The sequence below is a fragment of the Delphinus delphis genome, chromosome 12 (assembly GCF_949987515.2).
Source record: "Delphinus delphis chromosome 12, mDelDel1.2, whole genome shotgun sequence".
NCBI classification, from domain to species: domain Eukaryota; kingdom Metazoa; phylum Chordata; class Mammalia; order Artiodactyla; family Delphinidae; genus Delphinus; species Delphinus delphis.
In genome coordinates, this window is record NC_082694.2 from 71,925,044 (window position 1) to 71,951,746 (window position 26,703).

The 26,703-nt window shown below is 37.9% G+C and overlaps 1 protein-coding gene across 2 annotated transcripts in view; it reads left to right on the forward strand.

Annotated features, from left to right (window-relative positions):
- ATAD2B (ATPase family AAA domain containing 2B) overlaps positions 1–26,703 on the forward strand; it is a 150,996-nt gene that overhangs the window by 9,096 nt on the left and 115,197 nt on the right. For both annotated transcript variants that reach the window (XM_060027039.1, XM_060027040.1), the window contains exons 2-7: positions 12,458–12,609; positions 19,221–19,270; positions 19,624–19,777; positions 21,020–21,122; positions 22,528–22,636; positions 25,828–25,944. In XM_060027039.1, the coding sequence (XP_059883022.1) occupies positions 12,458–12,609; positions 19,221–19,270; positions 19,624–19,777; positions 21,020–21,122; positions 22,528–22,636; positions 25,828–25,944 (685 nt within the window). The remainder of the gene's footprint in view (positions 1–12,457; positions 12,610–19,220; positions 19,271–19,623; positions 19,778–21,019; positions 21,123–22,527; positions 22,637–25,827; positions 25,945–26,703) is intronic.

A 26,703-nucleotide genomic window follows, 5' to 3' on the forward strand; every position in this document is an offset into this window, starting at 1 on the left:
GTGGCTTGTGGGTTTTCTCTTCTCTAGTCGTGGCGTGCAGACTGGGCGGGTGGGCTCTGTAGTTTGCAGCAAGCAGGCTCTTTAGTTGAGGCGCGTGAGCCCAGTGGTTGTGGTGCGCGGGTTTAGTTGCCCCATGGCATGTGGGATCTTAGTTCCCTGACCAAGGATTGAACCCATGTCCTCTGCATTGCAAGGCGGATTCTCTACCACTGGACCACCAGGGAAGTCCCTCTAATTTTCTTCTTGCTTTATTCTTTGATCTATTAGTTATCTAAAAATATATTGTTTACTTTTCCAAATTGTTGAGCGTTTATTTTCTAATTACCTTTTTGGTATTTACTTCCAGTTTAATACTCCTGTACTCAGAGAACATATTCCATATGATTTATTTTATTTTATTTTTTAAAATTTTATGGGCTCCCTGGTGGCGCAGTGGTTGAGAGTTCGCCTGCCGATGCAGGGGACGCGGGTTCGTGCCCCGGTCCGGGAAGATCCCACATGTCGCGGAGTGGCTGGGCCCGTGAGCCATGGCCGCTGAGCCTGCGCATCCGGAGCCTGTGCTCCACAACAGTGAGAGGCCCGCGACCGCAAAAAAAAAAAAAAAAAAAAAAAATGTATTGGAGTATAGTTGATTTACAGTATTGTGTTTTCCATATGATTTTGATCTTTTGAAATTTGTTATGACTTATTTTTGTCACCCTGTTTATGGTTAGTTTTGGTAATTGTTCCACGTACACTTGAAAAGAATGTGAATTCTGCCATCGGCGGTCCAATGTTATAGATGTGTCCACTAGACCATGTTTGTGCGTCTTCTGGTTTTAAAGGTTTTTCCTTTTTGTGTGTGTGTGTGATTGCTCTTAAGACCTAAATGTCTGTTGATTAACTCTTTTCTTAAAAAAATTATATTTCCTCTAACCACATACTCTTTAACATACTCTTGTAATGTTCTACCTCCCTTCTTGCCCTATATTGTCTAGAATTTTTGTTCTGACTTTTTTATGGGTATAAGTACTTTTTCTTTTTGTTGGAGTTTTTTTCCAATAACAATAAATTTCACTAAGATACCAGTTTATCTTACTTTTTATGTCTTTGCATTATTATTCTGTATTTATTTCTCTTCTTTGTGAATGCTTCCTCCAAGAATATTTTCAGTCTGGGACTTTTTGTGACAAACTTTCTGAGGCATTACATGCCTGAGAATATTTTCATTATGCTCTTTAATTTAATTTAAATGAATTTAATTTAATTCATTTAATTTAAATGAAAACTTGGCTTGATACAAAATTCTAGGTCCAGTACTTTAAGAATGTTACTTTATTGTCATCTTGTATTCAGTGTTACTCTTGAAGTTTGATGTTTGTCTGATTCTTTTGTAGGTGTTCTTTTTCTTTTGAAACTTTGTAGAATTTTTTGGTCTTATGTTTCATAAATTTTACTGTATTTTAGGCGTGGGTTTTTCCATCACTCTCTTGTTTGGCAATCTTAGATCTTTTAGTCTGCGGTTTTTCATCTATTTGATTGTGGTAAATTTATTTCTTAATGGTAATCTAAAATTATTATTATTTCTTCAACTATTCTTTCTCTTTTTCATTCCTTCTGGAACTCATTTCATTCAGATGTTGGCACCTAGAAACATTTTGTCTCTAAACTGATAATAAAGCAAACTTTTTAAAGCACTTTTGATGGCATGCTGGAGAACTTTACTGAACTTTACAGTTATTTGAGTAAACAAGACTTGGTGCTTCTTGTTGCAGACCTCTGTTGACCATTTGGTACCTGTGTGTCAAGTGGCCCACTTGTCAGGGGATAAAGCCTTGAAGTTGCTTGATGAAAGTTCATTTCCTTTACGACTTAGTAACATCCTTTATCTAACGCATACTTCAGTGCTCACACTTAGGGTGAGTGTTGCAGTTGTGTACTTGATTGTGCAAGTTAAGGGAATCTACTTTTAAAAAACAAAACTGGGCTTCCCTGGTGGCGCAGTGGTTGAGAATCCCCCTGCCGATGCAGGGGACACGGGTTCGTACCCCGGACCAGGAAGATCCCACATGCCGCGGAGCGGCTGGGCCCGTGAGCCATGGCCGCTGAGCCTGCGCGTCCGGAGCCTGTGCTCCGTAACGGGAGAGGCCACAACAGTGAGAGGCCCGCGTACCGCAAAAAACAAAAAAACAAAACTAAGCCCTGGTGCAGACCTATACCTCCTTAATCAGTGACACATTATAATAATTTAAAATGTGTATATAGAGACAGTAGGAGAAACTTCTTTGAGATATGCAAACAAGAGAGAAACTGGTGCGGGGTGGCTTCTATGTTAAAATTTTGAAAATATTTTAAATTAATTTAAAAATTTAATTTAGTTTTCATTTTTTAGTTATTACTCTTCTATTTAAGTCTCCAAGTTTATTAGGTGGGAGAATTGAGGAGAAATGATAGTTGTCCAAGACCATATGATATTTTAATTTTTTTTTGACCATATGATTTTAAAGGCAACAATTCAACTGGAAATGGAAGTGTCTTTCTTTAATTCTTTAATATCTATTGAGTGACTCGATGTCCCAGACACTGAAGATAAAGGAGTACACAAGACTCTTAACCTCAGCTCCTTGGCAAAATATTTTTATTTAAAAATTATGAAATCAGTATTTCAAATAATATGGAAGTGCACAGAAAAAGGAAGGACCTTCCCCATCTCCCCTAATTCCTCTAGCTCGTTCTTCCTAGGGATAATCACTGTTAAAGCTGGCGTACGTCTTTCCAGACCATTGCACGTGTATGTATGGGTTATTTATATGTGTATGTGTGTGTATGCATATATAACAATAATAATAATTATTATCTTTTTTTGACTGCACCACTTAACTTTCAGGATCTTAGTTCCCCGACCACGGATCGAACCCTTGGCCACTGCAGTGGAAGCACAGAGTCCTAACCACTGGACTGCCAGGGAATTCCCTATATGTGTATACTTTTAACAGAAATACAATCATACCTTATATACTATTTATGATAGTTAATTTTTCTACTTAACTATGTATCATGTACATTCTTTCATATCTGTCCTTGCTGGCTTTTTAACATTTTGTTGTATCATTACACCATCACTTTAACTTTTCCCTATTGATACACAGTTACGTTGTCTCCATGTTTTTAATATTATAAATAATGTCACATAAAATGACCTTTCTCTTTTAGGCAAAGTGGAAATAAATACTGAGTCAAAGGTATACTGTACTTTAAATTTTTATAGGTTTTGCCAAATTGTTCTATAAATAGGCTAAATCAGTATGCACTCCTCTCCCCAGTACTCTCAGCACTGTTAAGTTTTTATATACCTTTTACTGGCCGATTTAAGGAGTTAGGATTTAAGTTTTTTGAAGGGCAGAGTGTTTAATCATCAAGTATCTTTAGTATCTAACACAGTAACAGGTGTTAATAAATTTTGTTTGTGGAAGGAATGGATCCCTGAAGATAATTAATAAGCTTATGAAATTATGTTAATACCACAAAGCCAAACAAGTATCCTTACTTGAGACTGTATCCACTGTCAGGCTGCAGGTGTAATATTTGTTACTTATACTTCTTCACCTGGTTCTAACAATCTTATTAGGTAAATAGTAGTTTTTGAATTACAGTGGTAGTGCTGCAATATAAGACTGGTTCTGTCTAACTTTTAAGTCTGTGGCATTTTTCAGTATGCCTATTGTCTCTTTGTCATTAAAAATTTTTTTATTATTTATTTTTGGCTGCTTTGGGTCTTCGTTGCTGCACGCGGGCTTTCTCTAGTTGTGGCGAGTGGGGGCTACTCTGTTGTGGTGCGCAGGCTTCTCATTGTGGTGGCTTCTCTTGTTGCAGAGCATGGGCTCTAGGGTGCACAGGCTTCAGTAGTTGTGGCACGTGGGCTCAGTAGTTGTGGCGCAGGGCCCTAGCTGCTCCATGGCATGTGGGATCTTCCCTGACCAGGGCTCAAACCCATTTCCCTTGCATTGCCAGGCGGATTCTTAACCACTGCGCCACGGGGAAGTCCCTCTTTGTCATTTTAAGTAGTGTAATATTTTCAGGTAAAAGAATTATCTTCCAGGAAGAAAAATGCAGTTTAAACTATAATAGGCTATTTTTATCTTTTTACAACTCCTCAGCTCACTTCTATATATTTTTTTCCCTTTCTGTATTCTTTCATGATGATTGTTTAGAAATATTAAACTAGTAAGCCATTGCTCTTGGGATATTTGAGGAAATTTTAGGACATTTTGTGTGCCTGAAGTTTTAGGACTTCGTAGAATAGTACTGGCTCTAAGAAAATAAACAGCAGTGTGAGTTTTGTTTCCTGAAGTCATGGTAACTGCTGCCTCTGTGAATTCTTTTTACAAATGAAAGAAAAAGAAATTGACTGAACTTCTAAACTCTCATGAAAACAGGAGTACCTGTTTTTAAGAAAGGTAGAAAAAAATGCTGTCTTATAAAGGAAATTGGAAAAGATTGATTGCACCCATATACTTTCTGATCTAACCTGTTGGCAGTTCCTGTTCTGTTTTTTCTTGTCTCTTGAGGATCTTTTTTTCATCAGTTATCTTGCTCTTTTTTTTTTTGGCCTTGCTGTGTAGCTTGTAGGATCTTAGTTCCCCAACCAGGGATCGAACCCAGCGTTGAGAGCGCCAAGTTCTAACCCATGGACCTCCAGGGAATTACCCTCTTTAAAATTTTATTGTATTTTATTCTCTTCTGTGGTTCCTTTTCTTCTGTTTACAAGAATCCAGGTCTTCTTTTAAAAAAAGAAAATCCTTCACTGCCTTCTTTGACTTTGTAACCTCTTTAAGCCTATTATCTTATTCTTCTTAATTCTGACACATAAGAGTAGCCCTGTAGTTTATCAGCTCTACATTCTTACCACTCACTGGGTTCTTCACTTAGTGATTTCCACCTCAGCATTTTGCAGAAATTGCCCTATCAGAAGTTACAGTGACCTCCTAATTACCAATCCACATGTTTATCAGCTTTCATCCTGTTTAGTCTTTTTGTTTTTTAAATTTAATTAATTTATTTAATTTATTTACTTTTTTTGGTGCGCGTTTGGTACGTGGGCTGTGTTTTGGCTGTGTTGGGTCTTCATTGCTGTGTTGGGTCTTCATTGCTGGGTGTGGGCTTTCTGTAGTTGCCGTGAGCGGGAGTCTACTATTTCTTGCGGTGTGCGGGTTTCTCATTGCGGTGGCTTCTCCGTGTTGCAGAGCACGGGCTCTAAGGCACATGGGCTTCAGTAGTTGTGGCATGTGGGCTCAGTAGTTGTGGCACACAGGCCTAGCTGCTCCGTGGAATGTGGGGTCTTCCCGGACCAGGGCTTGAACCCTTGTCCCTTGCATTGGCAGGTGGATTCTTAACCACGGCACCACCAGGGAAGCCCCATTGTTTAGTCTTTTTGTAACCAACTTCCACTCCCCCTGTTAGAGTGAGACACTGTATTTTTCTTTAGTTTATATGAGATCCTTTCTGCCTATCCCTTTAATGTAGGCATTTTTTAAAGGTTTTGACTTTTTTGTCTTTTTTTTTGCGGTACGCGGGCCTCTCACTGTTGTGGCCTCTCCCGTTGCGGAGCACAGGCTCAGCGGCCATGGCTCACGGGCCCAGCCGCTCAGCGGCATGTGGGATCTTCCCGGACCAGGGCATAAACCCGTGTCCCCTGCATCGGCAGGGGGACTCTCAACCACTGCGCCACCAGGGAAGCCCAAGGTTTTGACTTTTGCCCTCTTGTTTTTTTTTCTATATATTATTACCTGTGACGCTTTTATTACAATTTCATATCTATCTCTAGTCCTCACATCACTCTATCTCAGAACTGCATTTCTGACAGTCTGATAGACATCTCCCTAGATTTCTGGCTAGAATTCTAAACCTTATTTTCAAAATTGGAATTCACTGTTACATTTCTCCCGTCAACATATGCCTCCCGTCCCCCCACCTTCCTCCATAGCTCCTAAAACACAAAATCCACTTTTTACACCTGCCCAGTCTTTATTTTGAATATTGGTATTACTAATATTTTAGTTATTCAGCTTTATGTAATCAATTTCTTATTTTCTGCTTTTACAATTCTGTATGAGGCCATCATCAAGACTTGAATTAATCTATTGGTCTGCTAATTCACTTATTTCCTTGAATTTTTCATTTTTTAATGCTCTACTTGGGTACATTCTTTTTGTCTTTACATTGAAGTACAGGTTCTGGATTTCTGACAAATTGTGATCCGGGCAGGCAGCCTTCCCTGAAAACCAGGGCAGCATAAATTCTTCTCTGTTTTATTATTTTCAACATCTTTTACCTATTTTTACAAGATTTATGGTAGAATCGTGTTCAGTATTTGTGGTAGCTGATGAGTATGGTTTAAGAAACTGAAGACTCAAGGAGAAAATCATTTCTGTAAATTGGAAAAATTTTCTGCCTGATTTTAGAAGGTTAGAGTTTAAGAGAAAAAGTCACTTAGGTGGGGATGACTTAACTTTTCATTGTACTTTTACTTTCTGTAGTATTTGACACTGTTACTCTTACACTTCTCTTGGAAGTTATCTCATCCTTGAATCATGTTCCTCTGACCATTCTACGTGTTACATTACTGTTACAAAATAAAGTCCACGTGATTTATGATGTCTTCCTTCATCTCTGTTAGCAGTTATCATTTTTTGCTTTCAGAGAATTGTGTATTTCTGTTATAGTACTTAGTATAATATGCCGTATATCATTACTGTGACTGTTTGTGAACTCAACAGATTGTGTATTGGGTAGTAAGTAGGTTTTACTCTTTTTTTTACCATCTCGCCCCCAACCCCCATGTCTTATGTACCCAGTAGGTCCTTAACAAATGTTTGTTAAATGAAATTATTCCCTTAGTTTGAGATGCCTTTCCTGCTCGTGGATTGTAATCACTCTGACACATATTGCTAAATGACTCTGGGTAGGTTGCATAATCTCTCTTAAATATTTTTGTCCTGAAACTGGCAACGCCTTCCCTCAAAGGGTTAGGTTATAATTAACTAGTAAAATGCTTTGAAGAAGTTAAAGTTGAGCATTATGATCATCCTATTAAAGGTGAACTGTTAGTATCAGGTTTGTAGGTAAAAACTTTCCCAAAGCTTGAAGTTAATTAAATGGTGTTGAAGTAATTATTTTGTAGTATTTACATTTTGGTTATTTGCTTTATTTAAATCCCTGTATTTCTTTGGAGGGAAGGAATCTTTTGTAATGCTATTTATTCTGAGGTCTCTGTCACTGAGCCAAGTCACGACTGAAACCCTTTCATTGTAAGAGTGGTACAGTAGTGTAGTGCAGCAGTTAGGATGATGTGTGTCATATTATACTTGAACTGTTTTATATGCCAGAGGTCCTCAGACTTTCGTGTACTAAGAATCATTCAGAGGCCCTCATTTAAAATATCCCACCTCCAGAACTCTAGTTTAGCAGGTTATGTTTGTTTAATGAGAAGTCAGGTGCTTTATGATTCAGGTAGTATGTGGACAACACTTTGAGAGACACTCCTGAATGCAACTGTAAAAAGCCAGTAGAACATGAGAGAATGAGTAATAAATAAACACAAACTCATTTAAATCAATATTCAAAGAGTTATATAATAACTCACATTATTTAAAAAAATGGCTAGACTTCAAATATTTTACTATTTTGTCTTTAATTTAATAAGTACATAGTACTTATTCTCAGAGTGTGTTTGTGAAACTTCAGTACGTACAGATGCTCCATGAAAAAAGAGCTTGATCAAATAAGCTTGTGAAATGTTATATACTGTCTTCCATACTTAGAGCTATACTGCATGTTAACTTTTTTTTTTTTGGCGGCACCTCGCGGCATGTGGGGTCTTAGTTCCCTGACCAGGGATTGAACTCAAGCCCCTTGCATTGGAAGCCTGGAGTCTTAACCACTGGACTGCCAGGGAAATCCCTGCATATTAACATACTAAAGACTATTACAAGTCCTGAAGCAAAAAAACTTGGACCTCATTGTTTCTCAAATTTATTTGTCCATGAGCCTTCCTTTGTTTCTCCTAATAATTTCTATTAATTTACAGAACAAACTTGGGAAAGTCTTGCCTTTTTTTTTCTTGGTATTGTGGAATTAAAAAGAAGTAGGGTATTTTTTATAATTAAAGAACTTAAAATCTTGCTATTTTTTATAATTAAAGAACTTAAAATCTTGCTTGAATGTCAAGACTTGGATGTGACACTTTAAAGATGGTAAATAAGGAGCTTCCCTGGTGGCGCAGTGGTTGAGAGTCCGCCTGCCGATGCAGGGGACGCGGGTTCGTGCCCTGGTCCGGGAAGACCCCACATGCCGCGGAGCGGCTGGGCCCGTGAGCCATGGCCACTGAGCCTGCGCGTCCAGAGCCTGTGCTCCACAACGGGAGAGGCCACAACAGTGAGAGGCCTGCGTACCGCAAAAAAAAAAAAAAAGTAAATATATAATGCTAAATTGAATATAATGAAGTGCCAAAATGTAGAGTTGCAGCTAGCAGAGGGAAAAAGGTCACTTTAGGTTAGATTCTTCAGGTAAGATTTTGAGGAACAGATGGGTCTTGAAGGATGAGTGGTGAGGTTTGATTAGGAGTAATGCTGGCCTGGACTATCTAAATTGGTAAAGTAGTTTACAGGTATCAGTTTCTTTATTCACAAATATGTCTTAGCTTAGAACATATGACAGTGCTTCCTCAGTGACTTATTTGTTGAATATGTTATATAGTAATGCTTTTCGAACTAACGTATATAAGAATTATCTGGGGAATCTTGTCAAAAATGGTTTCTGATTGGATGGGTCATGGGTGGAGCACATTTGAAGTGACAAATGTAGAGGCTGATCAAGTCTTGGATCAGTAGTTGAGTAAGATGACCTTTGAGGCACACTTTAAACTTGGTATTTTATAAATATTCTAGGGCGGAGTGTCTGAGGTAGTAGACAGAGAACAATATTAGGAATGGAAGGACCTAAATTCTAGGGGTTTTTTTTTTCTCAAGTTCTGTCAGTCATTTGTTAGCTATATGACCTTGGGCTAGAGTTAGTTAACTTATGTCTGAGCTTCTCTATTTACTCTGTTAAGGGTGGGGTTGGAGAAGGCAAGGGCCTGAGGAAGTGAAATAATACAATTTTAAAAAGCCCATTTCTGTGACCTCCCTGGTGGTCCAGTGGTTAAGAATCTGCCTTCCAATGCAGGGGACGCAGGTTCGATCCCTGGTCGGGGAGCTAAGATCCCACATGCCATGGGGCAACTAAGCCCGTGTGCTGCAACTACCGAGCCCACGTGCTCTGGAGCCCGCACACCACAACTAGAGAGAAGCCCGCATGCCTCAAACGAAGAGCCCGTGCACCACAACTGAGACCCAACACAGCTAAAAAATAAATAAATAAAGTAAAAAAAAAAAAGAAACATCCATTTCTTAAGTACATTAAGCATGTTTACTGTTAAATACTATTACATGATTGAATTGCATCTTAAATGGTTTTTCCCACCTCTACGTGGGATGGTTTGGAAGTAGCTAACCAGTTTTTCTGGGGAACTTAAACTAATAAGCGGAGGTGTATGTTACACAACTAACATGTTTATTATCCTTACTTATAGACAGTTTGATGTTTGAATTTCTAATTGTTTTTTCCTTTGTGCCGTTTAGTACGAAACGTGGTCTTGTGGCTTTAAAACTAGTTCATGGTAAATTGTATTACAGCACAAAATAAAAAATTGGTCTTTTTGTGAAAAACATTTTAGTAAGTGGATATTAATTCTATAGGTTATACTTGGATACCTTTAAACGTATATTGCAAGTATTTCTCATGTTTGCGAGTGGCTACATTTTGACTGTGTAATGTAGTTGTGTTGCTTTGGGAACATATGATACAGAAATGACATTTATGAAATGGATAGCTTTTATATTTTTTCTTTTTTTAAAATAAATTTATTTATTTTTGGCTGCATTGGGTCTTCGTTGCTGCACGTGGGCTTTCTCTAGTTGCGGCGAGAGGGGGCTGCTCTTTGTTGTGGTGCGCAGGCTTCTTGTTGCGATGGCTTCTCTTGTTGTGCAGTCCGGGCTCTAGGCACGTGGGCTCAGTTGTGGCTCGTGGGCTCTAGAGCGCAGGCTCAGTAGTTGTGGCATACGGGCTTAGTTGCTCCGCAGCATGTGGGATCTTCCCGGACCAGGGCTCGAACCTGTGTCCCTTGCATTGGCAGGCGGATTCTTAACCACTGCGCCACCAGGGAAGTCCCTATATATTTTTCTTAAAAGAAATTTGTAGCATAAAGGGAAATAACTCAAAAATGTTTAAATGGTAGTATATTGAAAATGATCATACATGCTTTTGAAATACTGATTGATAATCTTAAGTGATAAAGTATTAGCATATGAATTAAATCTTCTCTAAAGAAAAGGGAACCCTTTTCCTCCACTCTCTTCCCCACCTATCCAGCATCCAAGGAATTGGGTGGCGAAGAGGAAAGCTTCTCCTCAGAGACAGTGACTCCCCTAGTTTGAAGACATGAAGCTAGGGAGGGATTAGCGGAAGCGTGTTGGATGGAGGTCTCGGGTTGAGAGATTGGTTACATTAAACAAATTAATTAATTGAAAGAGCAAATGAATAAATGTATTTGAAGATAATGGAAGCCGTGTTTCTCATTGGAAAGGACTTACAAACAAACATAAAAAGGGCAAGTCTAGAAAGAAACTTAAGGTATGGAATTAGTTGAATGCATTGGTGTACACACATTTTTTCAATTATTATTTATGCACAGATAAAGAAATAGGTATAGATGTCTATATTTCTATGTATCAATATAAATTAATATATTTCCTAGCTTTCTCTGCTGAGAGGACTCAATAGCAGTAACATTGAGCACACCTAGTGCCCAGATCTTGATTTCTGAATACTATCCTTGACTGAAAGGAACCTGAGCTTAATTTCTAGGGTCAGGAAGGGAGAGTACTAGATGAGCCTACAGATTTCTTTTGTGCCAGAAAGTAAGGAAGTACTCAAAATGATGGGGACATGTCAAAAGAATATTGGAACCACTTTGAGAGGGCTCCTGATGGCCAAATCTTGTATAATTTGAGCAAAGAAATAGAGTAATGGATTAAAACCCACAGAATAAAGTAAGAATCCATGAATCCATACTGATACAAATAAATGAGTGACTGAATTGAGTAAGGAGGGTTGGGGAGGGAAAATTCTTTTATTTATTTTTTGGTTGCGTCGGGTCTTAGTTGTGGCACTCAGGATCTTTTGTTGCGGTGTGCAGGCTTCTCTCTAGTTGTGGCACACGGGCTCATTAGTTGTGGTGCGTGGGCTTCAGAGTGCGAGGACTTAGTTGCCCCGTGGCCTGTGGGATCCTAGTTCCCTGACCAGGGATTGAACCGGTGTCCCCTGCATTGCAAGACAGATTCTTAACCACTGGACCACCAGGGAAATCCCAAGAAAATCCTTTAAAGTAGGATGCCAACTAAAACATATAGGAGTGATACGATTAGATAATTACCACCATGATGGTATTGGATAAAGGCAAGAGTAGTCAATGAATGCTGTGGCTAGTGGGTGGAGGTTTGTTGAGGAACAGGATATTGGTGAATTATCAGAATGATTTCACATAAACTAATCAAATACAAAGGGAAAAATAGTGACTTTACGGTGGAGAAACCTGGCAGACACCAACTTGACTAGGTGATCAAGGTTATACCTAATGATGGGTAGGTATAGTATGCATAATATCATGTCTGTATATTCTTTCTATGAATGTTATGGCCTGACTTGGGTTATGAGGAACATCAGGTAGATGCCCACATCACAAAGGGGATGAGGAGCCAAGCAGGAACCACCTTTGACTGACCCAGACTGATAGTCATCCTGGAAAATAAAAAGCCTATATTCTTTACAGTCAAGGGCATGAAAATGGGGAAAGACTAAAGGATTGTTCCAGATAGAAGGAGACCGAGGAGATCTGATAAGTACATACAGTATATGTTCCTGGTTAGGATCCTGAACCAGAAAGGAAAGAGAGACCTTTTTGGGACATTTGATAAAATTTGAATGTGTCTGTGGACTGGCTCTGTGTTATATCAATGATGATTTCCTAATTGGGAGGGTTGAATGATGCTAATATAGCAGAGTGTTCTAATTTTGGGAGTTACACACTGGAGTATTTAGGAGAGGAATGATGAATCATGTCATAAAAAGTTGTATCTACACATTCTGTAGGCTTGAAACTATTTTAAAATAAAAACAAACTAAACATACTTTTCTGAGGATAAATTTATCTTTCTAACTTTTTTGTTTCTGTATTTATAGATTATTACATTTTGCTACACTTGTAGAGAGATTCCTTCAGTAAATGTTTATTGGTTGAATAAGCACTGTACTTTATCCAAGAATTTAAGAATTCTGTGAATTTTAATAGGATAATAAATACATTTTAAACTTTGTCTTTCAGAAAGCTGAAGTCGATGGTAGTTTAAGTGATAGCCATGTGTCTCCTCCAGCCAAACGCACTTTGAAACAACCTGATTCTGTTTGCAAAGACAAATCAAAATCACGAAGTACTGGTCAGCGAGAGGAATGGAACATATCAACTGGACAGGCCAGGTGAGAATGGAGAACTCCTCCATTGTTTTTTCATGAATTATTTGACATGATTCAGGGCTGATAATTGCTAATTTTCTTAAATTGTAAAGCTACCTGGCTAGAAATACTTATAAATTGTATTAAGCTTATTTTATAATTTCTGTATGTAATTTTATTTTCTCTAAATATGCCAAAAATATATGTAGTATGTAATAGAAACTAATATTACTAAAACAATAAGAATTTTGATAGGTCTTGAATGTGCAGACGTGTTTATAGTCCTGAAAATTTAAGTAAAAACATATGGTTAAAATTATATTTTTTACTTGAAAATAAGATAAAATCTCCCCTTCCTAAAATTAAGTATTCCACTTGAATTGGTATACTAAAATGTAATAAAATCTAAATTAATTTTTAAAGAAATCTTTTCATCTATCTGGTTGTTTTCAACTTAAATTTGCTTTGTGTCTGTTTTGATATGTATTAGAAAACAATTTTACTCACTTAACCAAAGTAAGTGGTACTAATTTAATGTAGATAGGATAGGTGTATGCACACTCAGAAAAGATTTAAATTTTGAGCTTAGAGTCTTTAGCTTCTCTTTTTTCCAGTGTTTGATGTAGAAGTGCTGATGATGTGCCAACTGCAAACCAGAAGTAAAAGGGAATTCCCTTTTGACAATATTTTGATTTTATGTGTGTAGGTAAATTCGGGATACTCTTAGGCTTTAATGAAAATAATCTTTGCAGTTATATAGATTTTGACAGGCATTGTACATTTACTAGTCTCTAAAGAGTCTTTACCTATTTTAATATGTATTTAAAAATTTAAATTTTGCATTGTCTGGGAGTTAAGTAGATTATGTGAATCATAGTCTATTGATTTTTTTTTTTTAACTTTACCATACTCCTTCATCTGTGAGATGAAACAGATCCAGATAACTATAATGATGTTACTTAAAATAAGTACAGCCCTTTAATTACACTTCTACACTTGATCTATCTGTTGTAATCTGTATCCTGTATTTATTAAATGAGTGAATCAAGCTTCTTTTTCTAGTAAATGCTCTAAAAAGTGTTCTTGTAGTGTTAAAAGTTTGACCTTTAATTGTAAGATAATTTTAACAGTTTAATTCAGGTGTAAGTCTCTGATACCGTAGATTTCCCACATCTTATCCACTCAAATCTTTTATGTAAATTAATCTTGATCATGTCTTTCATGTAAAAAGGCTTAAAATTCTTTTGAGGGGAGAGAGTTTTGCTTCCATTTAGGTACCTTAGAGTTTGATATTCCTTTAAAAAATACTAAGTACATTTTGAATAAAAAGCTTAAGAAATAATGAATACTAATAAAATTTACTGGTTTGTTTTTTTTTTGGCAGGAGAATAATGTTTAGCAGGTCACACAATTTTAAAAGTTTTTTGAGTTAAACTTTCATCAAGGGATGTGATTAAGTGCTACACTGTTAGAATTAGACTCTTAGTGTTTCAGATGACCTGAAAAGAAATCTGATAGGTTTGACCTATCAGATTCAACATAATTGAATTTTAGGGAAACTTGTAGTTAAAGATATTTTAGATTTTGAGATAGTATAAATACAAAAATCAGGATTTGTTTGAAGGGTTGTATTAATTTTTATGTCATGAACCTGAGAATCCTAATTCCTTTGTTTTGGTACTCTAAAGTCTTAAGAGCATCTAAGGTAAAATGACTTTCACAAAAGTTCTTTCACAAAAATAATTTGTTAAAATACAGTTCATTGGAGGAAAATTGAATATAGATAAAAATTAGTATTACCTATGAAAAATAATGAATCCTAAAGAACTTTGTTAACAACCACTGTATTCTTTTTTTTAAAACAAGTTATTTATTTAGTTAGTTTATTTATTTATTTACGACGTTGAGTCTTCGTTGCTGCGTGCGGGGCTTTCTCTAGTTGCAGTGAGCGGGGCCTACTCTTCATTGCGGTGCACGGGCTTCTCATTGCGGTGGCTTCTCTTGTTGTGGAGCACAGGCTCTAGGCACATGGGCTTCACTAGTTGTGGCACACGGGCTAAGTAGTTGTGGCTTGCAGACTCTAGAGTGCAGGCTCAGTAGTTGTGGCGCACGGGCTTAGTTGCTCCGTGGCATGTGGGATCTTCCTGGACCTGGCCTCAAACCCGTGTCCCCTGCATTGGATTCTTAATCACTGCACCACCACGGGAGCCCAACAACCACTAAATTCTTTAAAGAAACTACTGTTGATTGGTGAAATAACTTATTTATTTATGTTTTTTTTAAAAAAATTATTTATTTTTGGCTGCGTTTGGTCTTCGTTGCTGCGTGTGGGCTTTGTCTAGTTGCGGCAACCGGGGGCTGCTCTTCGTTGCAGTGTGTGGGCTTCTCATTGTAGTGGATTCTCTTGTTGTGGAGCATGGGCTCTAGGCGCGTGGGCTCAGTAGTTGTGGCATGCAAGCTCAGTAGTTGTGGCTTGTGGGCTCTGGAGTGCGGTCTCAGTAGTTGTGGTGCACGGGCTTAGTTGCTTCACGGCATGTGGGTTCTTCCTGGACCAGGGCTTGAACCCGTGTCCCTTGCATCGGCAGGCGGATTCTTAACCACTGTGCTGCCAGGGAAGTCCCAAAAATTTTGTTTTGTGGTCAGATGATGAGGGAGTAGTGAGGTGAGGCAGAAATGTAATCACCACTGCTGAGGCTCATTAGAATGAAGGCTGGTAGTGGTTAAAGTCTTTTCAAATGATTGATTTTGCTGAATTAAGGTTTAAAATTCTCATAAATCATTGAATGCCTTGGGTTTATGTGGGAAAGGGAGAATAAGTAATGATTTTTGAGTCTGATATTGCATTTGCAGTGTGCTTCACATAATTAAAGGTGTAGAAACTTTTTTTTTTTTTTTTTTTGCGGTACGTGGGCCTTTTACTGTTGTGGCCTCTCCCGTTGCAGAGCACAGGCTCCGGACGCGCAGACTTAGTGGCCATGGCTCACGGGCCTAGCTGCTCCGTGGCATGTGGGATCTTCCTGGACTGGGGCACGAACCCGTGTCCCCTGTATCGGCAGGCGGACTCTCAACCACTGCACCCCCAGGGAAGCCCTAGAAACTTTTAATGTAATAATTATCTAATGCAGAGTGATACTGTCTCCATTTAAAAAATTTAGGATACAGACATATAGTGAAATATCCCGCACCCACACCCCCTCCCCCCCCCTTGTTTTAACATCTTATTGGAGTATAATTGCTTTACAGTGGTGTGTTACTTTCTGCTTTATAACAAAGTGAATCAGCTATACATATACATATATCCCCATGTCTCCTCCCTCTTGCATCTCCCTCCCTCCCACCCTCTCTATCCCACCCCTCTAGGTGGTCACAGAGCACCAAGCTGATCTCTCTGTGCGCTATGCGGCTGCTTCCCACTAGCTATCGATTTTACATTTGGTAGTGTATATATGTCCATGCCACTCTCTGTTTGTCCCAGCTTCCCCTTCCCCTTCCCCCTGTCCTCAAGTCTCTTCTCTTAGTAGGTCTGCGCTTTTATTTCCGTCCTGTCCCTAGGTTCTTCATGACCTTTTTTTTTTTTAGATTCCATATATATGTGTTAGCATATGGTATTTTTTTTTCTCTTTCTGACTTAACTTCACTCTGTATGGCAGTCTCTAGGTCCATCCACCTCACTACAAATAACTCAGTTTCATTTCTTTTTATAGCTGAGTAATATTCCATTGTATGTATGTGCCACATCTTCTTTGTCCATTCATCTGTTGTTGGACACTTAGGTTGCTTCCATGTCCTGGCTACTGTAAATAGAGCTGCAATGAACATTGTGGTACATGGCTCTTTATGAATTATGGTTTTCTCAGGGTATGCCCAGTAGTGGGATTGCTGGGTCATATGGTAGTTCTATTTTTAGTTTTTTAAGGAACTTCCATACTGTTCTCCATAGTGGCTGTATCATTTACATGCAAGAGAATTCCCTTTTCTCCACACCCTCTCCAGCATTTATTGTTTGTAGATTTTTAGTTGATGGCCATTCTGACTGGTGTGAGGTGATACCTCATTGTAGTTTTGATTTGCATTTCTCTAATGATTAATGATGTTGAGCATTCTTTCACGTGTTTGTTGGCAAACTGTATACCTTCTTTGGAGAAATGTCTGTTTAGGTCTTCTGCCCATTTTTGGATTGGGTTGTTTGTTTTTTTTGATATTGAGTTGCATGAGCTGCTTGTATATTTTGGACAAGATTAATCCTTTGTCTGTTGATTTGTTTGCAAATATTTTCTCCCATTCTGAGGGTTGTCTTTTCGTCTTGTTTCCTTTGCTGTGCAAAAGTTTTGAAGTTTCATTAGGTCTCATTTGTTTATTAATTTGTTTTTATTTCCATTTCTCTAGGAGGTGGGTCAAAAAGGATCTTGCTGTGATTTATGTCACAGAGTGTTCTGCCTGTATTTTCTTCTAAGAGTTTTATAGTGTCTGGCCTTACATTTAGGCCTTTAATCCATTTTGAGTTTATTTTTGTCGCAGCCTCTTTTAAAAATAAAAGAGACTTCATAATCATAAAGGATTTATTAGAGGATTAATTTAAGCAGTGAACCCACCTGGTTACATTTTAAGTGATTAATTTTTGGCAACCTTGATTTAAGAGACTTTTTAGGTACCTTTATTATTGTATAGGCAGACCAACCCTTAAAATCCCAATATTCTCTATTTTCATACCCAAGTATTTCATATTCTATCTCCTCCTTTTTCTCCTTTTTATAAAGAGAAATGATAATTGTAAAATGATGACAATAAACTATAATTGGTAATTGGATTGATTGAAGAACAAGTTTTTTTCTCCCCCCACCTTAAAATAGATCTTTCATTAGCAATGAAATAAAAGCCAATTAAGCACTGTCTTCTTTTTTTTATTTTTTTTTGCGGTACGCGAGCCTCTCACTCTTGTGGCCTCTCCCGTTGTGGAGCACAGGCTCCGGACGCGCAGGCTCAGTGGCCATGGCTCACGGGCCCAGCCGCTCTGCGGCATGTGGGATCTTCGCGGACCGGGCACGAACTCTTTTGAATAATTTAAGTGTGTAAAATTCCAACCATTTAGTCTTACATACAGCTAAAATTCATATGGAGCCAAGACTTGTGAATTAAGTGATTAAACTGAGTTAATGTTATATTGGGTCCAAAGCCAAACTATATTTATTATTTTTCTATGTGGTTTTAAGTGGATTTTAAGAGTGATTCTAGGGAATTCCACATGTATAATCTTCTAAGGAATGACCTGTTAACACATCAATTCTATTACTTTAGAGTCAAACTCATATACCAGGAGGATTGCGTATTTGTATATAAAGGTGCTAAAAATGAAATACTTTCTAAGAGGTAGTATATTAGAACAAGATGGTTATGTTGTTTTTATGGGGAAAGGAGGGATGGAGTTTATTTATTTTTTGTGGTACATGGGCCTCTCACTGCTGTGGCCTCTCCCGTTGCGGAGCACAGGCTCCGGACGCGCAGGCTCAGCGGCCACGGCTCACGGGCCCAGCCGCTCCGTGGCATGTGGGATCTTCCCGGACCGGGGCATGAACCCGTATCCCCTGCATCGGCAGGCGGAGTCTCAACCATTGCGCCACTAGGGAAGCCCGAGATGGAGTTTTTTATTTTGTGTTTTTGATAGTCTGAAGGCACAGAATAGTTTTTGTTCATACCTTTAGTCATCCTATCTGTGACCTTTATTAGACAGGGACATTTATAATTAATATTTATAACATTTATAATTTTACATGAAGAATGCTGGAATAACCAAAAATGTTAGAATATTTTAGTTAAAAAATGTTGTGCAAACCACATAGATAAGCGGATGACAGTCATATGTACTGTTTTTTGAATGTCCTCTCTCCCCCCTTTTTTACTCTTTGAAAACGATAATTGTTGGATATTTCAAAAAATACTCTAGTAAGTTTAAATTGATAGCTCTTTTGCTATGTAACAATTTAGCTTTTGGTTTTGAATTTCTAATTATAGTAAGGCGTACTGTGACTTTTTTCATAAGTCTTCATGTTTTAATGACCCTTTAAGTATCTTTCTAGTGACTTAACATTTCTGTTCCTCCACCAAAAGGGAGAGTTGTGCAATAGATTTTGAGAAATTAGCTAAATTTTCATTTATTAGTTTAGAATGTGTAATATAATACTTTGAGGAAATTATTAAGTGGTGTTGGTGTGCAAATACTTTTTTCGTCTTACAGTTTATCATTTGAATAACTTTGTCATTGTTTGAATTTTATGTTGTCAACAAAAACCAATAGTAAATGTCTGTGACCATTGTTACTTATGGCGTCAGCTGACTTTATGATACATATTAAGCTTAAGCCTTTTCGTTGGATTTTAATTTATAGAGTTGAAGACAGTAAGTTCAGTTTGTAATCTGTTATTAAAACTTTTCTTGAAGTAATGAAACGACTCTTAGCTAGTATATTTTATTAATTGGTATATTATCAGTCTTAGGGTAAAAAAATGTCTTTACTCTTAAAAAAGTAATATTACATTACTGACATTTTAAAGATTAAAATGATTCCACCAGTATTTGCATTTCTTGCTTCTTTAAATGAATGTTGATGTGTTTGCGTATTAAATATAATTGTGTTCTAGGTTAACTTCTCAGCCTGGTGCTACATTACCAAACGGACATAGTAGCTTATGTGAGTATTCTGTTATGAAACTGGTTAGTATTGAAATTCTTATAATGTTGTTAAGAGTATTAAAGTGGGGTAAAATAGCGTAATTTACTAGTATGCTAAGTATACTGTTGGAAGTGACTGGATTTCAGTCATGGTAAATATGTAATTGCTAAACACTGAGAAATCAGTACAACTGAAATAATTTAAATTATTATAGCAGATTGTAAACAGTTATAGAAATTTTAGATTTTGGATATTAAAGCCATTTAAGAGGTTATAGTAAGCTTTTTATAGTCTTTTAAAAGTAATTTTTGATTTTTTTTCTTTCTTTTTATACTCTATACTTTGAAATGGCAATTTCTCTCTTCTTGTAGCCCTTCGAAGCCATCCCCTTCGAGGCGAAAAGAAGGGAGATGGGGACCTTTCTTGTATAAATGGTGACATGGAAGTCAGAAAAAGTTGTCGTTCCAGGAAAAACAGATTTGAAAGCGTGAACCAGAGTTTGTTATTTGATCAACTAGTAAATAGGTATGAATGCTTTTGCAGTCAGCAGTTTCATGTAACTGTTGATTTTTTTAAGCCAGTTATGTTTTAAAAAGTAACTTAAGCACTGACTTAGCAATCAATACAATTATTTAAAAACTTAATTTGAATTAACCATGGCTAGCAATGATTGTCAGTTTCTGGTTACTTTATTACATTTAATACAATTTATGTGATAGCTCATTTTTTCTCATACTTTTTAAAGCACTTGTGCATAGATAATATAAAAAGTAATTTTATTTTGACTTCACTACTATAGTCCTTTAATATTTGCTCATTTAACATTTGTGTTTTTGACAATTTTCAAGCAGCATTAAGTTTCATTATTGATATATAGTAGGCATAGTTTTACTTAGTCAAGATTCTGAATTGAAAGTCTTTTGAGACTGCACATGTTGGATGTAGCCTAGCTGACTGTTCAGTGTCTACATGCAATGAAACTTTATTCTTCTCAGCTAATAAATCATCCTCCTTAATCACTGCAGTAGCCTGGAGAAGTGAGGTCAGTGTAATTGCTATTTGAAATGAGAAGAAATTATATTCTATTCTATAGTGGTAGTGTCAGAATTAGTTATTATTCGTTAAGTACTTAGATCAGTATCTGGGCTATGTGTGTGTTTAAAACATAAAATGTGCCAATGTTACCATATATTTTGTGGATGTCAGTGTCCTCTAATTTCTAAAAGTATCTATTCAGTTAACCTTATATTAGCTTTAAACTTTTTACAAATCCTTTTTTCTATACAATTTTTAACACCATCTTCAAGTAAAAAGATTTGAATTTTTTTTTTCAGTGCCTTAAGTCTGGTAGTCAGTTATTTGTAGTAGCATTATGAATTTAAATATTTGCAGACTTACAAACAAAGGTCTTATATTTGTAAGTTATATTAAGGTAGAAGATGTTCTGATTCCATCTTTTTTTTTTTTTTTTTGGCTGTGCTGCATGGCTTGTGGGATCTTAGTTCCCCATCCAGGGATTGAACCTGGGCCCCAGCAGTGAAAGTGCTGAGTCATACCCACTGGACCACCAGAGAATTCCCTGTTTCCATCTGTTTTGGGGGCATTATCTTCTGGTGGATGCCAGTTCAGAAACAGATATTAATTGGGATGTTAGGTACAGTTACATATCAGGATTTAATTATGCGTTGACGAAGAGCTCTTTTACATGTATGACACAGTGTTTGATTCCATGGTTGTCTAAACCCTAGTTTTATTATATAATTGTAGTACTGCTGAAGCTGTACTACAGGAAATGGACAATATAAACATTAGAAGGAATCGTCGATCAGGAGAAGTAGAACGGCTTCGAATGTGGACAGATACAGAATTTGTGAGTATATTAACTTTAACAACCTTTGCACGTATTTTTTATTTGGGCTGAGGAATTGAGAGAGAGAGAGAGCAGCATTTGGATTTTCTTGAATTAACAGAATTGTTCCTTCTTCGTTTCCAGTTTAATCTGGGATTTTATTCTTTTCTTTCTTCTTTTATCCTTAACCCCCTTGCCACAACCTTCCCCAAAAGACCCTCTACACTTCTGCAGAGGGTCATCTTAAAGTCCACCTCTGATTCTGTCACTTTTCTCATCGGAACCTTTAACAGTCTTTTTTCTTTTTTTTGGGCACTGTGCGGCACGTGGGATCTTAGTTCCCCACCAGGGATTGAACCCGTGCCCTCTGCATTGGGAGGGCAGAGTCCTAACCACTGGACCAACAAGGAAGTCCCTTTAATGGTTTTATAATGTGTACTGAATTAATTAAAATCACCTTGACCTTCATAATCTGGTTTCAACTTTATCTTCTCACATACCATTGCCCAAATATAAATGAATCATTCTTATTCTCCTATCTTTTATTCCTGTTAATACTTCTGGTTAAGGCCTGATGCAGTTCTACCTTTGTTTCAAGGCTCTTTTCAGATGCTTCCTCCCCTCCTCCCCCAAACACGGCCGGCAGGGGCGGATTAATCTTTTTGAATTCTAGACTCTTCTGTACCTTTTGCTTGTGGGATCTCAGTTCCCTGACCAGGGATTGAACCCTGGGCACAGCAGTGAAAGCCCAGAATCCTAACCACTAGGCCACCAGGGAACGCCCATGTACCTTTATTTATGGCATTAAACTTGTTCTAGTTTATTTTATTTTATTATTACTTTTTATAAATTTTATTTATTTATTTATTTTCAGCTGCGTTGAGTCTTTGTTGTGGCGCGCAGGCTTCTCATTGTGGTGGCTTCTCTTGTTGTGGAGCATGGGCTCTAGGCACGTGGGCTCAGCAGTCGTGGCTCGTGGGGTCTAGAGCGCAGGCTCAATAGTTGTGGTGCACAGGCTTGGCTGCTCTGTGGCACGTGGGATCTTCCTGGACCAGGGCTCGAACCCGTGTCTCCTGCATTGGCAGGCGGATCCTTAACCGCTGCGCCACCAGGGAAGCCCTCTACTTTCTTTTATAGTTACCTGTGACTTGACTTGTTTTATCCTACTAGGCTGTAATTTGCTTAAGGGAGAAAGTATGTCCATGGCATTGTAGTTTTACATTTTCAAATATTTTATAAGTTTTATTTGTTTTTCCTCTTGTTTCTTACATGTATTGAATTCAGTAAGGTCGATTTTCATGAATCTTTGCCTTGCAAATAGGTCCTCAGTAAATTTTATTGAATGGGCATGTCCCATTGGGTTAATGATATTTATAGCTGGGAATAAAATTCATGTTAATATTTGACAGATTTCTCTCTTTAAAAGGAAAACATGGATATGTATTCAAGAGTGAAAAGGCGAAGAAAGTCACTGAGAAGAAATAGTTATGGGATACAAAATCATCATGAAGTCTCTACTGAGGGTGAAGAAGAAGGTTTGTGAAAGCACCTTATGAAATAAATACTATAAAGTTCAGGTGGGAGCGAAGAAAATATGTACGAGTAATATATGTGTAATATTGCTGGATGGGTGATTTTTGGCTTTAGAGGTCTATGTTACATAATTTGGAATAATTTTTATTCCATTGGCATTTCTGAGTATTCATTTTCTTCATTTGGAAAAATGCCTTTGCTGTACACTGTGCATTGTTATGTAATATATCTTATTAGTAGCTATTGGTAGTCCTTAAGTGACCTAATCTGGTGTAGCATTTGCCATGGGCTGATTTGCGTGTTAGGTGAGGCCTCTTTTGTATTTAGGTACGTTCTAACTGAAAGTCTCTGTCCATAGCCACCTTCTTTCCATAGCCTCTAAATCTCGGAATATTTGGGTCTCAAATTTAGTTATGGACAGAGGAGTAGTAAATGGTACAGTAAAGAGAGACAGCCAGAACTAGTGGAGGGAGTTGTACTGCCCTTTTCTGAGGCCTGTCTGGGTTTTGAATTGATGAATCCTGACTGGAGTTGTCGGGCTGGAGCTGGGAACAGATGAAAGCACGTTTGCCCCAAGGATTATAAATTGATGACCAGTGCATCCATAGGATTTAATTCTGTAGGTGTTAACCTTCTTTATTAAAATGGATTTTCAGAAGATTTGGTGTACTGTAAATGCAAGGTAGTTGTATTTCACCAGGGAACCTTATTAGTTCTACTATTTGTGTAGCTTAGATGGAGAAGAATGGGTTTATTTCTCAAATTCTGTAATTAATATATTATTAGCAAGTTTTGAAGAGGTGATATTTCTAATGAAGGTATTTTATTGAGCAGATATTATTGTTGTTACAGCTAGAACCTCTATATTGCTTCCTTTGGAGAAAATCAGTATAGGTGAGACAGATTTATAATGTGATTTTTGCCTTATCTTTAACTGAACATCTTTGTAGATTTCCCAGAGTAGATTTGCCATGTATAGAATTTCTTCCCATAATAAATAATGCAAGGTTTTTTTTCAAAAAGTAATTTTTTTGAAGGTTTAAGGAAACTTATTTGGGTGCAAGTGATTTATAGTGTTATTTAGTTAAGTAATACTGTATTTACTGATTCTCTCTATAACTTAATAATAAACATTTAGGGGCTTCCCTGGTGGCGCAGTGGTTGGGAATCCGCCTGCCAATGCAGGGGACACAGGTTCGAGCCCTGGCCCGGGAGGATCCCACATGCCGTGGAGCAACTAAGCCCGTGCGCCACAACTACTGAGGCCCGCGCGCCTGGAGCCCATGCTCCAGAGTAGCCCCCGCTCACCGCAACTAGAGAAAGCCCGCGTGCAGCAACGAAGACCCAACGCAGCCCAAATTTAATTAATTAATTAATTAAAAAAACAACAGATGTAAAAGAAAATGCCTTTCTTAAAAATATTAGTTCTCTGCTAAATATATCAATATGATCATATTTGAGCTCCTGATTTACCTATGACCTTTCAGTCTTTTTTATTACCTTTTTGGTCATACAAAGCAATAATAGAATGACTCAAAACTTTATTACAGCACACTTCATTCAATGCCCAATTAACCACTGAATAAGGTCAATATTCACATACTACTTGATAGTTCAAAAAAAATGCTTAAAGGATAATTACTTATCTTACAGCAAGAGCAATTTTTGTTGGCAGTATAATGATTTGTTAGGCCTGTTGACAACAGGTAAACACAGATTAGTCATTTTGGTAGAAAAATTCAGGCAGGGATTGAGAGAGAGCATAAAGTAGATTTCTGGGGTATTGGTAATAGTTTATGCCTTGACATGAGTGATCACTTTATGATAATTCACCTAGCTATACATTTAAAAAATAAATTACGGGACTTCCCTGGTGGTGCAGTGGTTAAGAATCCACCAGCCAGGGCAGGGACGCAGGTTAGATCTCTGGTCTGGGAAGATCCCACATGCCGTGGAGTAACTGAGCCCATGCGCCACAGCTACTGAGCCTGCGCTCTAGAGCCCTCGAGCCACAACTACTGAAGCCAGCATGCCTAGAGCCCGTGTTCCACCACAGGAGAAGCCACCACAATGAGAAGCCTGTGCACCACAACAAAGAGTAGCCCCTGCTCACCACAACTAGAGAAAGCCCGCACGCAGCAATGAAGACCCAACGCAGCCAAAACTAAATTTTAAAATAAATAAATAAATAAAAAGTAAATTATAATGTACATAAATTCTAAAAGTTTATTTTTAAAATGTGGTTTGGGGGACTTCCCTGGCAGTCTAGTGGTTAAGACTCTGTGCTTCCAATGCAGGGGGCATGGGTTCAATCCCTGGTGGGGGAACTAAGATTCCACATGCTGCCCGGCATGGCCCAAAAATATAAATTAAAAAAAAAAAAAAAAAGGCAGTTTGGCTATAGCTATAATGTGACATCTATTTATAGTTCAAAATAAAAGTCTGGTGAAACTTTATAAGCTTATGGTCCTCAAATGCAATGTACTTTATGATTAACTTTTTAACCACAGGAATTGTCACTATAACACAGTCATATTAAGACATTGAAAAAAATGTTAAAACTGTCAGCCATGCTCAGTGAAATAAGAAACTAAAAATGCAAAGGACTTTACAACTTACTCATGACATCTGAAAGCTTACTCTAAGTTTTTAAAAATGTTTATTATTATTATTATTTTTTTGGCTGCGTTGGGTCTTCGTTGCTGCACGCAGGCCCCCTCTAGCTGTGGTGAGCTGGGGCCACTCTTAGTTGTGGTGCGTAGGCCCCTCATTGAGGTGGCTTCTCTTATTGTGGAGCATGGGCTCTGGGCTCTAGGCGTGCGGGCTTCAGTAGTTGTGGTGCGAGGGCTCAGGAGTTGTGGCTTGCAGGCTCTAGAGTACAGGCTCGGTAGTTGTGGCACAGGGGCTTAGTTGCCCTGCGACATGCGGGATCTCTTCCTGGACCAGGGATTGAACCCGTGTCCCCTCCATTGGCAGGTGGATTCTTAATCACTGTGCCACCAGGGAAGTCCCCATCAGGGTTCATTTTTAATTGTATTGATTTATGCTGTATCATACAATGTTGACATTTTTAAAGCTAACTTGTGCAGAAAGAATAAAATAAAAATAAAAATATTCAGTTCTAGAGTGGACCAATCCTTGTGGATTAAAACAGTATTTTATTTTGTGTGCATGTGTGTGTGTGTGAAACTAGAATCTCAAGAGGAAGATGGAGATATTGAGGTTGAAGAGGCAGAAGGAGAAGAAAACGATAGGCCATATAATTTGAGACAAAGAAAAACAGTGGATCGATACCAAGCACCTCCAATAGGTAAGAGACTCTAAGTAACTTCTTTCCTTTTTGTAGTAGAGTAGCTTATTCTACTCCACCCCTTAAAAAAATCAGTGTTGCTGAATTTAAAAGAATGAAATCTCTTATAGCAGTTCTTTAGGGCAAGTTTCTCTGTGTTCCAAGTGGTTAAGTATTGATAATTCAGCTACAGTCAGAAGAGGGCAACTTGGCCAGTAACCTATGTTTGTGTTTTGTTTTTGGTTATTTTTTTGAGAAGGAAAAAGTTTATCTTTTTTTTTTTTTTGCGGTACGCGGGCCTCTCACTGTCGCGGCCTCTCCCGTTGCGGAGCACAGGCTCTGGACGCACAGGCTCAGTGGCCTTGGGTCACGGGCCCAGCCACTCTGCAGCATGTGGGATCTTCCCGGACCGGGGCATGAACCTGTGTCCCCTGCATCGGCAGGCGGACTCTCAACCACTGTGCCACCAGGGAAGCCCATATCTTAATGCTTTTAAATCTAATGACAGGTAATCAGTTCCACAGGTACTGTTTTATTGACTTTCTTCCCAGCTGTTGGGAAATTCCATCACTATTGATTTCCTCCAATTCTTAAAAAATTGAAATAAAATTCACATATCATGAAATTTACCATTTTTGCTGGGTTTTGCTGATTTTTAATCTGTACAGTTTATTGCTTTTTAGTATTCACAAGGGTGTGCAGTCATCACCACTATCTAATTCCAGGACATTTTATTACTTCTACACTTCCATCCCCACAGCCCTTAGCAATCACTAATGT